The sequence below is a fragment of the Mastigoproctus giganteus genome, chromosome 14, assembly GCF_048544385.1.
Source record: "Mastigoproctus giganteus isolate SK-2022 chromosome 14, ASM4854438v1, whole genome shotgun sequence".
Lineage (NCBI taxonomy): Eukaryota > Metazoa > Arthropoda > Arachnida > Uropygi > Thelyphonidae > Mastigoproctus > Mastigoproctus giganteus.
This window is the reverse complement of record NC_143588.1, coordinates 24,351,691-24,367,044: the sequence shown is the minus strand read 5'-3', so window position 1 is coordinate 24,367,044 and position 15,354 is coordinate 24,351,691. Positions and strand designations below refer to the sequence as shown.

The following is a 15,354-nucleotide window of genomic DNA, read 5'->3' as shown; positions in this document are numbered from 1 at the left end:
CAAACTTACTGGAAACCCTTTTTTGCATACAGAAAGCACTAAATGAGAAAAAACAAATTGATATTATTTTTTTGGATATCTCCACAGCCTACGACAACGTCTCAATTCCAGCACTCATTGCGATTTTAAGGAATTATTTTGATGTAAGAGGAAATTTTTTAACTGTAATAAGCAGCTTGCTAGAACACAGAAAACTTACTGTTAAGCACCAAAAGCTACAATCTTGCTTTACCATCTCACGAGGAATGTGACAGGGGGGAGGTTCTTTCGGCTACCCTCTTCGCGGCCGCCCCTGGAGCCGTTTCTTGCAGGGTACTACAATTTTATAATATATGCTGACGATGTAAAATTATTCATCACTTCCAAAGACCATGAATCAGCAGAAGGTATTTGGCAGATGACAAATAACACAATCCGAGAATTTCAGAGCTATCTGGCTTGCATCGGGCTCCGTATTAATGCACAGAAGTCTGTCCAAATGGCCATAACTTACAAGCAGAATAAATGACATCTCGATCTCCGTGAACGGATCTAGTGTGGAAAAAGTGCACTCTCACCTGGACCTGGGTCTTAAGTGGGATGACAGACTCACCTTTTTTCAACACTTCGCCCATATGAAGACAAAAATATTTACTGTTTTAAGGCTACTAGACAGGAACTGGTAGGAATTAGGGATCCTCAGCCAATTGCAATGTATGCCTCGCAAATCTGGTCTTCAGCTCCAGATTCACATTATAAGTCCATCCTTGGGATCGAGTACTGGTTCTTGTGATGGCTTAACAGAGTTGCTGGCCACCCTTTTACTATCTCAAGGGCCTTTCTCTACTCAAACCTTAACATCACACCCTGGATGCAGCAGATAATTAACAGGAACATACACACACTCACACTAATGCTCACAGGCAGAGTAGATGCTCCAGCCCTGGATAATATTCTAGTCAAACTGAGTGCCACTGCTAGACGTTGCAGAAAAGTAAATAATCCACTGTTCCCAGCCCTGAACAATCATAGTAGCCTGCAAAGATTCTTCCCATCAAATGCAGCATACCGGAAAGAGATCTTCCAGAATTTGTACAGACTTACCAAAATATGAATTGGCTGCAAAGTACCAGAGAATTGCGAGTAAAAGTGAAACTTTCTGCTTTAAGAACAATAATAATTTGGTAGGCTGTTGGTTGACTGGAAAAATATACCTTCTCTAACAGTTATATAAATATGTAAGTTATATATGGAATTATTAGTGAATTGTAAATATATGATTTGTATAATGTATGTACAGAATCATTAATGTGTAAATACTGTATATATTAAACATAAAATTTGTATATAATATTTCGGTACGAGACTACGTGTTCAGTATATGTAACCCACTGCACGTAGTATCTCGTACCCTGATATGTACTTAGCACCCTCCTGGCACTTTGCCATCCTGGGGTGGTTTCCTTTACTGGAATAAACAGATGATAATAATAATAATAATAAAAGAAGTACTATTATTATTTTTTTTTTTTTGGTTAAGCTCCCTGATTCAGATGAGCTATTTAACTTTGATGTTTAAGTATAATGTGTTGAAATTACTGTTTTAGCTTCATATAGTGCTGGCCATTCCAGTGGGGTTCATATCTGGTTGGAAGGATGTTTATTTGGATTTGCTCTGGTCTGGCCTCTGTTTTGTTGTGCCAGTGATTGGTTTGTCTTTTAGTTTTAAGGCAATATGAGTGTGTTTTTTTTTCATGATTACAAAAAGATAAATTTTTGGATGATTTTCAGAGCGGTGATCATGCCTAAATTGTGATGTAAATAGTGTATAGGTTGTGGCGATAAGACTGATGTTTACTAGTCACTCTGCTGCTGCTTTTTTTTTTTTTTTTTTTTTCAGCAGATGTCTTCTTCTTCCCCCACTGTCTGTCCTCTTTCCTCCCCTTCCCACACTTCTCCTTCTATTTCCCTTTCTCCATTCATTCGATCTTTGAGATTTCTTCAAGTTCTCTTGAAATCTCAATAAGAGTCTCCACCTGGTTGTGGAACCTGGCTGCCTCCACATGGCTTGGAATGGGAGTCAAGGGACCAGGTGTTCCATTCCCCCTGGCTGCGAAATGCCAGGCGCCGGCACTCAACAACAAAACACACACGTATATTACATAACACACACACACAGTTGCCGGCCTTGGCCTAGTGCCTTCAGAAGCTACAGCGACATATAGGGGAAACTCTGGAGGCCACAACAAAATACAAAAAAATAAAATAAATAAACAACAAAATTCCATTAACACCAAACCACCACACAGCTCGTCGAATTTGGTGACATAAACTTGGAGCCCTGACAAATGGGGTACAGTTCTGTTCTCTGAAGAATCCTTTTAGCCTACAATCCGATTCTACACGTTATTTCATCTGGAGACAACCAGGAATGAGGTGTCATCCCTCTAACGTCAGAGAAATGGACATTTACGCATGGAGGTGGTGTTCCCGTGTGGGGTGGAATAATCATCAAGGGCCGCACCCCTCTTCATGTTTTTGACAGGGGTCAAAAACATTCCTGTAAATGCGCTGAGGCACCGAGAACAAATCCTTGAACCATAGGTACGGTTGGCCCAGATTTTCTTTTCAATGCACAACAACGCCACTGCACATAAGAGCTCAAATGGTGGGAGAATATATTGTAACTGAAAATATCCAACGACTGTCCTGGCCAGCACAAGCACACACTTAAATCCAAACGAACATGTGTGGGATGCCCTTGGGCCGCGCATTGCACGACGACAGCCAACTCCTCTGTCACTTGGTGAGCGTTTATCAAACTCCATCTTTCGGACCATCAACACCCTCAATGAAAGCAAGACTGAGAAGAAACTAATTACATTAAGCTTCTACAGACACTGACAGGCCAAATGGACAGACTGACAAATCACCAAATTACCAAAAAATTTCTTCCTGATATTTCACTTGTTTTTCCCAAAGCTCCATCCTGATTCTCCCGAGGTCTTTACGCAACTTATCTAGTAACTGGGCATGGTTCCAATCAAATTCTCTTTCATGGGCATAATAGATAATCGTATTGTTCTTGTGGACAGATCGAGGACTGGAACCATCTATACATCTGCCCACTCTATGAGGACCTTCGTAGCATCTTTTAAACTAGGTTCCAAGACTTACCACAGGGATATGAACACTTGCTCATTACAGAAGATTAGTACTATCATGCGTTCACCAAATTTTCCCAAGATCTGTTTTAAAGACGGAAGACCCTCTCACATACTCATACTGGGGACCAAGATGATGCTTGACTTTAGCTACCAGCTCAATGCTTCAAAGGCTCTACTCTGCCAGTAAAACTTGCAATATATCTGCTAACACCAATATTATTGGGGTAGAATTTGTCAACCCTGTCTTTGGACATAGGATTCTAGTGGTCTTTGGCCACTACTACGGCGATTTCGGTGATTATTACCCGGCTCCTTTGCTGTGTGACTTTTTTCCTTTTCCCGGGACTTGTTCCCTTCCCCTTTATTTCTCCTGGTGGAGCAACTTTGCTCCACCGAACTCGGGCAGTTGCCTTCTCTACAGCCAGTACACTTGCTCCCAACTTTACTCCTTTTTTTGCACTAATATTCCCGTGCTTGACTATAATATAATTTTTATTTTTTTTATGATTTTTTTAGGACCTGCCTGAATATCATTGGCTCTCCTCTACTGCCTGGTCTATCTCCACATAGTTAGTGATGGGCAATGTGGAATCCCTATAGGGGACTTGCGGCTAAATGGCCAGAAGCAAAACAACCAAATACTACACTTCATAAATTACACTTACATATTCTGGCCTTTACAGTGAACTGTATGCATCACAGAGTTACTACGCGAAGTTGGGGGAGACCCTCGGTTCCACTTGACACTATGTTGTGTGGAACCCACATAGGGTGCCCCTGCCCTATGACTTTACTCCCATTCAATACCTGTATCCCTCCCCACCTCCCATCCAAACCTTTTGCCTGGTGGACCCTACCACCACAAATTTTTCTATCTTCCTAGTAGTCCCCCCCCCCTCTGAAGGATAAGTTCCTTCCAAAGAGTTGCCCCTCAATCCCTTTAACTTTCATTTTACAGGTGGAAGCCTTCCTATCATCCACCTTCCTTATCTTTACTTTTTTTTCCAATACTCGAACTATCAACCCCACGCTCCTTTTCCAATAAAAACGCTTCCAGTTTTTTTTTTTTTTTTTTTTTTAGGGATCCTCCCTGGCAAGTTCACACGGCGCCAAGGGTTCGACCCAGTCAGAAACTTTATCTACACCCGTCCTACCTCCTAGTGGTGATGGATGGGTTCCCATCAGGGGGGAACCGCATATAATGGCCGAAAGGAACAACATACCAACACAGAATACACTAAAACTCACACTAGTATTGCGACACACCGTACACTATGCGGAGTTGGAGGGGAACCTCAGCGCCACTTGCAGTAAAACACTATGTTGTGGGGAACAAATAATATCACAATAATCAAAAAGAGGAAGTACATGCTGATTTTTAGGAAGAACACTCTTAAAAGTCAAGGAAGAACACTTAATTAAACCAAGAAGTTTAAGTCTGAGATATTGTGAAATCGATACAGCAATAGAGAATAAATCTTGTGAACCGGCTGAGTACAGATATAGAGAAATTGTGTGCCAGTAACACTTAAAATTGCAATTTTTCAGCAAATTTACCAGATAAAATCGATATAGCAATAGAGAGTAAATCACCAAGATTCAATTCATCCCGAGAAATAATGACCCCCACTTTCTGGAGAGGGCCGAAACTTACAGAGCCTTCTCAGACTTTGCCCAGATCATATATACCAAGCAACAAACTTTACAACCACCAAACCCCCAACTAGGAAAGTTGCGAGATAAATGACAACAAAAGGAATTACCAACATAGGAGAAAGTGCAAACAACAAAAGACACCCCCACTGGGGAAAGAAAGAATTGGGGCCGTAAGAGATCTTATCACCCCACAAGTCAAGAAAACCTAAGCTCTCAATAAAGTGAGCATCTTCTGCGACAAACAGGGAAACTTCAAGTTTGTGACCTCAAAACACCTAGAGAAACAGCAAGCACAAAAGCTTCCTCTCAACCCAACAGTTGACTCAACAACCACAACTGATCACAAGAATTAATGATAACCGGCACTGCACACTTGACTTAAACCAGAGATGAACAAAAGGAAATTGACCCCAAGGAAAAGACAATCATACTTAACCAAACACACGGATATGAAAAACTGACCAGCACCACAAGAAAAGGACAACCAAGATATTGGAACAAAAACCAGGACTGCAGCTGATTACTGCCTAAGCCATACGGCAACCCAGGCTGGACACTTAGCCCAGCCTGCTTCCAACCCTTATCCCTGGCAGGGGGAGATGACTTTTTATTACCTCCCCCACCTGTCATCAAGCTTCCCTCTGGTGTGGCATGGGCATGCTACACTGTTTACCAGGGATTATTTCTTCTATCAACCCCTTACTTCTACTTCTGTTCCCCCAGTCTTCAGCCCCCTCCCACTATTATCATTCATCTAGCGTATAGCTCCACACAACTAAATTTAATAACATCAAAATTTTGCCCAACCTGTTACGAGGGATGTGTTAAAAGAACGCTGGAGAGATGTGTTAAGAGGCCTTGTAGGCCTTTTAGCACATCTCTCTAGCGTTCAACCCCAACCAGCAATTTCTTAACAGCAATCTCATTAAGCGTTAACGTGAAATGCGTGCATTTTTTTTTTTTTTTTTTTTTTTTTTTTTAGGCCCTAGCCACTGAAATTCCAGGAAAATGTGGCAGGACCTGCTAGAGCAACTTGTTTTGATACTGTACACACCCGGCTAGCCTCCATGAAGTGAGGTATGGGCTATGTCAGGCCCCAGTAGGGGCCTGGAGGCCAATAAGCCGGACAAACAATGGGCATAACACATCATAGACATGGCCCACACATTTTCATGTCTCTGGCTTGACATTGTACTGTCCTCGATATATTATCGACCCTTGGGGGGTTGTATATAAAATTACCACCAATAAACTCCCCAGGGGAGAGGTTCTGACAACCACTCTCACATCACAAGGCACAATAACCACTACCTGGGAGCAGTAAATTAATAACATATTGAATACCATTTTCAGGCCACCAATCTCTGACCTCACACTAATACAAGCCCAACTGTGTGCCTCCAATGAGTGCTACATCATACAGAAAACTGAAGAGCCCTTCACCCTGGAGGAACTTCATAGAGCAGTATTGAAACTCAAGGACAGGAAATGCCCAGATCCTGACCTTCTGGAGACCAAGAATGTCAGAAGTGTAGTAGACTACAAGCCATACTTACTGCTGAATTTTTTCAGCCACTGTCTGGCAAAAGGATCCTTTCCACTTGAATGGAAGACAGCTAATCTCCGACTTCTCCACAAGAATCCGAATAAACTGCCACAACAGCCAACGTTATACAGACCAATCACCCTCCTAACTGTTCTCAGCAAACTCTTTGAGAGACTCATCTTCTTCAGAATACACAGGTATTATACAAACACAAACCTACAGCCAGACAACCAGTATGAATTCCGTCAGGGGAGCTCGACAGTAGACACACTAAATAACCTGATAACATCTGCTCAATCCACACCTGGAAAATACTTCCTTGTAATTGCAGTCGACTTCGCCTGGGCGTTCGACTCACTTTGGTGGCCGAGCATCCTTGGCAGGCTCAGGCAAGCACAGATTCCTCAAAATTTCTACTCCTGCATTAAAAGCTATCTATGTAACAGATCTGTCATTGCAGAGACCTGTCTACTCCAGGGTGATCAGAAAGATCCACAGGGATCGGTCCTAGGACCAACTTTCTGGATCATGGTCCTGGATGAGTTCTAAATCAAGATCTTGGCCATGTTAAGATCCCCAAGCCTATGCAGATGATTTGATCCTTTCCGTGCCTACCAGCTCAGGAGCCCAGCTTGAAATTTCTGCTAACCGAGTGCTCTGGCTCCTCCAGGAGTGGTCTACCCAGCACAACCTGACAATCTCGGCTGAGAACACCTCCAGCATCCTCCTGAAAGGGAACCTAAGCTCAACCAGACCACCACAGACCAAAATCAATGTCACAACCATCAAGCACCACACCCAGCTTAAGCACCGTGGTGTAATCCTGGACTCAAAAATGTCCTTCCTTCCACACCTACGGTATATCCAAAAGAAGATAGGAAATTACACAGCACTGGTGGCATGGGTCATCCACAAGGACTCGGGTCTAAACCGACATACCCTAGCCCTGTTTCACAAAGCACTCTTTATTCTAGCCATCTCATATGCTGCAGGAGTCTGGTAGAACTGGGCAACTATTGTCACAAATCAGAAGAAATTAGTCATCATTCAAAGAGCAATATTACTTACCATCACCAGAGCCTGCTGCATGGTGATCACTCCTGCTCTCCAAGTCCTCGCTGGAGTCCTCCCTCTGGACCTTGAAATAATTAGATGAGGCATGTTGTATGATCTGTCCAAAGGAATCTCCACTTCCACCATTGGATTCACTACCAACCCAGCAATCAATCGCAAGATAGAGAAAAGGCGCCTTCCCGCACACCTGCAGCAGGCCTGGCAGGGCAGGTGGACGATATCAACTAAGGGAGCAATTACAAAGAAATTCATCCCTAACGTTCACATTCCGAAGAGCCCCAAGCTGGTTTTCCCCTGGCATGTACATAACATACCTCCTCACAGGCCATGGGTCAATAGAAGAAAAATTAACATCAGTGGGCATCACAGATGATCCACGCTGCCACTGTGGCACTGACGAGTCTTCGCATCATATAATGTATGACTGTCCTGACTAAGAAGACTTGAAATCTATTCTGATCAAAGATTATTAATTTGCCAAAGGACAAGAATATATACTAATTCATACTCATGAAAATTATAAATACTTCACTTTTGCACAGGATGTCTTGAGCAGACGAAGAACATTAAGCAGCCTAAACCACCAAGGCCAATAACTTGAGACAGAGTCTGGGCACCCCTCTCAAGTAGCATCAACCGTCAACCTCTTTGAAGTTCAATTGAACTGAAATTCACTTCCTTCATCCTTCCATTTCTGAATCTGCAGATCAGATCTTCCAGTACCTGATCCCACTCAAGACTCCAAAACCCAGACACTGGAAACACCAGCAGCTTTTCTACCACAAGCCACATTGGCAATCAAACCAAGCACTCTAGCCTGGTTTTCTTTTACTCTCCTCCCTGGCTGGGGGGAGGAGATTGGTTCCTGTCTCCTCTCCCCTTCCACCCTCTTCTTCTGCCTGGTTAGGCATGGGCCTGCCTCACTGAATTTCTGGGGTCGCCTTCTCTATCGTCCCCATACTCCTGTTTCCCCCCACTTCTCTGTCTAACTCACAGTGTACATCCCACACAACTTATCAATTAATAATGTCGTCCAAATTTAAATCATGCTTAGATAAACCTCTCTTGGCCTTTTATATTCTAGCATTAACCCCGTTTTTTATTTATTTATTTTATTTTCTTTTTCACATAGGCCCTTGCCACTGAAATCTTTGGAATCTAGGTGGCCGGGCCTGCCAGAATACAAAAAAATCTATTGGGTACCTGACCTGCCTCCCCGGGCCCAAGTGCGGTAACGATTGGAGTTCATCGCTAAACTAACTTAACTTTGAAAAGCATACGGTTATAAAGAAAAGTGAGCGCTATGAAACACTTCGTGAAACTGTAAACAAAGTTGAACCTTCAATTATTACAGACAGTTGGCGATTGCTAAATCGCTTGAATCAAGCAAACCCAGTAAAGGGGATTGTAGAATACAAGCTTGAAGAGAAGATAAATGTGAACAGAATGAAATATGTGAAATATCGAGGAACAGGTAGTCTTTCCCTTCGAACTTTGTCCAAATTAGTTCACAGGAAATAAGAGAATGTGGTTGCAAGATTTGAGCAGCGTATTTACCAGGAAGAAAGCACACTGGTCATATTACCCTGGGAATGTTAATAGAATTCGCCATTATGTTCATATCCTCAAAAGGCACCGCCCATACTATTTCCTCAATGCCCAAATTATATTAAAATTAAAACAAAATAGTTACCTGAAAACTTCCAAAACAGCTGCCACCGGGTAATGTAACATAACAAACGTATGGAGGACTAGAAGATGGGACGGACTCGTATATGACCAAAGCTCCATTTTTTAGATCGGCACCTCTGGCTAATTTCATCTGCCAAAACTCCTGGAGGGCTTCAACGACATTCACTACAGAAAACGGAAGAAAAATCTCATGAAATAAAAAGAAACGAAATATAACATTAGTGTTTACTCTTCATGTTAAGTAAGCAAAAACATCATTAATAAAAATTAATTCAAAGAGCAAAATCTGTTATAGAAAAATCATTGTTTCCTTTGTGTTTTAAATCGATTAATTAAAAAAAAACTCATGTACTATCGTGGGTAGCATAGTTGGTATAATCACCGTCCTCACCACACCGGTTGGAAAGACCACAGTTCCAATCCAGTCAATGACGCCAGGAATTTATGGGCTTTTTTCACAATGTAGCTGAGTTATTCAGATTCAGGAGAGAATTGAATGTAGTTTTTTTTTTCCCCCCTTCCACACGGAAACTGGGTTTTTCGTCCAGCAAACTGACAAAACCAATTTTTGTTATGGTCTTTACATAAGAAAATAAAACAAAGCATCATTTCCATGAAGTTTCAGTAATGCTTGGAGTGTCTCTCTAACTTTTCCCAAGTTTAAAGAAAAACTTGATGTTAGCATGCTGATCAAACTACGACACTCCGCAATCAATGAGCTGTGGCACACAAGTGAAGTGGTCGAGCCAGTTCATGCTGGCTCCACAAGGTCGACGTCAATGTCCAAGAAATCTTACGGCTGTATCGAATATAATTTAAACACCAGCCTGCGATTCCAGGAACTTTTTGAATATTCTACGTATTTTATTAGATTGTAAAGTTTAATCACATTTGTAAAAGAACCTTTTATTGATAATATGGTTGATAAGCTACTGGGCCCATCTGTGCACTCAATTGCACACTGTCGTCATCGGTATATTCAAAACCAACATTTGTTACCATTAAGGCGGTATTTTGTTCCATTTCTCATTCAACACAGTAGTCAATTCTTCTCCTAATTGCGGGAGTGTTACCTATCCTGTAGCTAATAGTGGAGGTGAAGTGCAGCTTGATGAAGCTTTTGTATGCCCACAGCTTTAAACCAAGTCACCACAGGTTACGTAGTAATATATTAGTACCATATTATACTGAAGGAGCAAAGGGCACAACCACACTTCTTTCTGCCAGAATATAGGAACAACTCAGTTGTTCAGAATGTCAATGTACCACACAGCATTCATATTGTTATAAGAACGACCAATGGTTGAAAGCCGAAACTATCAGCAAAGACTCCAGAGAGTAATATTTCTAGACACTTCATAAATAAATATATACAGTACATACACTGTGCTGCCACTTTATTAGGTATACCCCTGCTGTGCACACAAATGGTTTGTCCCACAATGTTGCAAGTTACATGACCACAGTTTTGGATATAAACGTAGCAGAACAACCTTTCTAGTATCAGTTAAGCATACAAACCGCAGCACGAATGGGGAAAAGAAGTGGTCTAACGGACTTTGAACATGGCATGGTAGTAGGTGCAAGACATGCTGGACAAAGCATCTCTGAAAAGGCAGTTCTCTTGAACTTTTCACGCACCACAGTTTTAAGGGTGTATCGAGAATGGTGCAACGAACAGAAAACATCCTCACAACAGAACTCCTGTGGAAGAAAATCGCTTGTTGATGAGAGAGGTCAGAGAAGAATGGCTAGAATTTTGCAAGCAAACAGACGGGTCACAATGTCACACATCACGTCATACAAACTTGGTGCGCAGAACAAAATATCACAACGGATCACTAGTCGCACTTTGTCGCTAATGGGCTACAAAAGCTGACTGCCACATCGTGTATCTTTGTTATCAATAAAAAACAAGAGAGCACGCATCCTGTGGGCACAGCAACACCAGCACTGGACTATCAAGGATTGGAAAACAGTTGCTTGGTCTGACAAGTCAAATTTCCTGGTGCATCATGTTGATTAAAAGCTGAATTTGGCGAAAACAACATGAATCCATGGACCAGTCATGTCAGATGACTACTGTGCAAGGTGGTGGGGGGGACAGTGTTATGGTGTGGGGAATGTTTTCTTGGCACACGTTGGGTCTATTGATACCCAATGATTCATGTCTGAATGCGACCTCTTACCTAAACATCGTTGCTGATAAAGTGCATCCCATTCACATTGACAGTTTATCCTCGGTCAGATGGTTACTTCCAGCAGGATAATACGCCGGTGCTCAAAGCCCGAATCGCTATGGAATGGTTCCAGGAACACAACGACTTTTCTTTGTTGCAATGGCCCGCTCAGTCCACGGATCTCAATCCCATTGAACATCTTTGGGAAGAGCTGGAAAGGGATGTTCGCTGCAGGCTACACATCCGTCAAATCTCAAGGAATTGAGTGACACACTCACTTCTGCATGTTTTCAGCATCTTGTTCAATCCATCCCTAGACAAATTCAGGCTGTTTTGAGGGCTAAAGGAGACTCAACACGCTACTAGGTAGGTGTACCTAATAAAGTTAGGTGGGTCAGAAAACTGCTAGCTTGGGGGGGAGATAAAGACTAATAGATTAACAGTAGCCACTGGCAGAGGTGAAAGAGATTCTTGCACTGCTTCTATTGGAATGAGCAGAAGCCTGAAAAACAAGATGCAGGATATTTCAGAGACTGCTGGGAGTCATTGTGGTACAAGTAAACACATGGGTTCTGTTAGGGTAGCTAAGAATAGAAACAGGTGCATGTATACTTGCGTGTACACTAATGCTAGGAGTTTAGTAAATAAACTTGATGAATTTGAGGTATTGCTCAAAACATCAAAGGCAGATATTGTTGGGATATCAAAGACATGGTGTAACACAAATATAAGGAATGCAGAACTGGAATTTGGGGAATACAACATCTACAGAAAGGATAGACAGGATAGGAAGGGAGGAGGGGTTATGCTATTAGTTAAGAAACACAAAATCCAAGGAAGTGAAGCCAGTCGACATCGCTGCACAGTGCAGTGTCAAGTCAGTTTGGTGTGACATAAGCATTGGGAGATCAAAATTGAGAGTAGGAGTGTGCTATAGGCCTAATGACTCTGATGAGTATAATAAGAAACTGTACAGGGAAATAGAGTGGGCCAGTAAATCAGAGAGTCTTATAATGGGGGATTTTAATTTCCCAGATATTGACTGGAATTTGGGAGCTGGTCACTCACACACTAGCAAGGCTTTTGTGGATTTATTGGATGATTGTTTTCTACATCAGCATGTTCGGGAGGCAACTAGAGGGAGTAATACTCTTGATTTATTGATCTATTGTCAGGGAAACGGGGAACATGCTTTGTAAAAAAGATAGGTGGAACAGGACCAGGGTATGTCTGCCAGGGGCAAAGGTTGATGACGTTGTAGAGCGAATATCATCTTTTAAGGGCACAAAAGGTGATATAGTTGTACACGTTGGCACTAATAATATTAAGAGTAGGAGACCGGCAGAATTACTTAACAAGTACAGGTCACTGTTAAACAAAAGCCGAGAATTAGGGTTGAATTTGAAAGTGTCTGCAATTCTGCCCAAACACGATAGGAGGGAGTATATGATGAGAGCCTTGTCGATCAATTCGGCCCTGGAAAGATTGTGCAAGGCTCAAGGGGTAGAATTTTTTTCAGCCTGGACTGTACTTGTTAACAGGAGAGATTGCTTCTACAGGGATGGGATACACTTAAATAGAAAGGGTGCAAGAATATTTGCTGATGCTATCGAGGCAGTGTTAGGTGGGTCGGAAAACTGCTAGCTTGGGGGGAGACAAAGACCAATAGATTGACAGTAGCCACTGGCAGAGGTGAAAGAGATTCTTGCACTGCTTCTATTAGAATGAGCAGAAGCCTGAAAAACAAGATGCATGGTATTTCAGAGACTGCTGGGAGCCATTGTGGTACAAGTAAACATATGGGTTGTGTTAGGGTAGCTAAGAATAGAAACAGGTGCAGGTACACTTGTGTGTACACCAATGCTAGCAGTTTAGTAAATAAATTTGATGAATTTGAGGTATTGCTCAAAACATCGAAGGCAGATATTGTTGGGATATCAGAGACGTGGTGTCACACAGATATAAGGGATGCGGAACTGCAATTTGGGGAGTACAACGTCTACAGAAAGGATAGACAGGATAGGAAGGGGGGAGGTGTTATGCTATTAGTTAAGAAACACATAAAAACCAAGGAAGTGAAGCCAGTCGACATCGCTGGACAGTGCAGTGTGGAGTCAGTTTGGTGTGACATAAGCATTGGGAGATCAAAATTGAGAGTAGGAGTGTGCTATAGGCCTAATGACTCTGATGAGTATAATAAGGAACTGTACAGGGAAATAGAGTGGGCCAGTAAATCAGAGTGTCTTATAATGGGAGATTTTAATTTCCCAGATATTGACTGGAATTTGGGGGCTGGATACTCACACACTAGCAGGGCTTTTGTGGATTTATTGGATGATTGTTTTCTACATCAGCATGTTCGGGAGGCAACTAGAGGGAGTAATACTCTTGATTTGATTATCAGCAGTGATTCTTCATGCATCAAGAATCTGCAGATAAATGAACCACTAGGTGGCAGTGATCACAGTGTGCTGAAGTGGGATTTACTCAAAGAGGTAACTACCATTAGGGGTAAAGGGAAGGGTTATTGCTTCCGTAAAGGCGACTACGATGGACTGAGACAGTATTTAAATTCTATACAGTGGGACCAACTGATGATGTTACCAACAGCAAATTCAAAATGGGAAGCATTCAAAGAACTTATCTTGGAAGCTACTAGGCTTTACATACCAACTAAGAAATATTGTTCAAGGTTTAGGCCAAAATGGATGTCAGATGAACTAATGAGGCATATGGCAGAGAAGAAAAATGCATGGGATACTTACAAATTAACACATGACACAGAAGCCTATGATAGATACAAGTTGATATGCAACCAAGTTACAAAGGAGGTTAGGCAGGCGAAGGCAGATTACGAGAAATCCTTGGCAAGGGATGCAAAGAAAAACAGCAAAGAGTTCTTTACTTATGTAAACTCTAGAAGGAAAGGGATGAATCAGATTGGTCCACTTGATATTGATGGGTCAAGTGTTGATGATCCTGCTCAGGTGGCTAACAAACTAAATGAATATTTTGCATCGACATTCACACATGAGGAGTTATTCAGCGAGGGGAATGCCAGAGGTGTATTCAACTCTAGCAGTAAGTTACAGAATCTTGAAATAACTGGGAGTAAAGTGGAAGAGAAACTGTTGAAGATAAACACAAGAAAGGCACCCGGGGTGGATGGGATCTATCCAGTTATATTAAAGGAGGCAGCAAAGGAAGTAAGCAAACCCTTAGCCATAATTATGAGAGCTTCCTTGGACTCAGGGGAGGTACCCATAGACTGGAGAGGTGCAAATGTGACCCCAATTCACAAAGGAGGATCAAAGGCTGACACAAGTAATTATAGACCTGTGAGCTTGACTTCTGTTCCAGGAAAATTAATGGAGGCACTGGTTAAAGACGCACTGCAGGATCATTTAGACAAGACTTCAGTTATAGCTCAGACACAGCATGGTTTTGTTAAGGGGAAGTCTTGCCTGACCAACTTGATTGGATACTATGATGCAGTCACAAAAGAACTGGATGCAGGGAAAACTTTGATATTATATACTTGGATCTTAGAAAGGATCTTAGATACTGTTGCACATGGAAGACTGCTACACAAATTGGAGCAGTGTGACATTGGAGGCAAATTGCTGCTATGGATAAAGGGGTGGTTGAGGGGGAGAAGACAGAGAGTGGTAATCAATGGACACTGCTCATCGTGGACTGATGTTATTAGTGGAGTCCCTCAGGGCTCAGTGTTGGGTCCATTATTGTTTTCTGTATTTATAAATGATATTGATGATGGTATATCGGGATTAATGTCCAAGTTTGCAGACGATACAAAGGTTGGCAGGGTTGTCAAGGACACTACTGACACTATGCTTCTGCAACAGGATCTGGAAAGGTTGAGCAGATGGGCTGAGAGGTGGCAAATGAAGTTTAACATTGACAAATGTAAAGTACTACACATGGGAAACAGCAACCCCAGAGCAACGTATCAACTCTATGGTACAACACTGACAGTGGTAGAGAATGAAAGGGACTTGGGGGTGATTGTGCAGGCAGATATGAAGTTCTCTGAGCAGTG

General features: G+C 42.2%; 1 protein-coding gene across 2 annotated transcripts in view; it reads right to left on the bottom strand.

Annotated features, from left to right (window-relative positions):
* lft (Limb expression 1 family member lowfat) overlaps window positions 1–15,354 on the bottom strand; it is a 466,904-nt gene that overhangs the window by 252,064 nt on the left and 199,486 nt on the right. For both annotated transcript variants that reach the window (XM_090389036.1, XM_090389037.1), the window contains exon 2: window positions 9,116–9,279. In XM_090389036.1, the coding sequence (XP_090245162.1) occupies window positions 9,116–9,279 (164 nt within the window). The remainder of the gene's footprint in view (window positions 1–9,115; window positions 9,280–15,354) is intronic.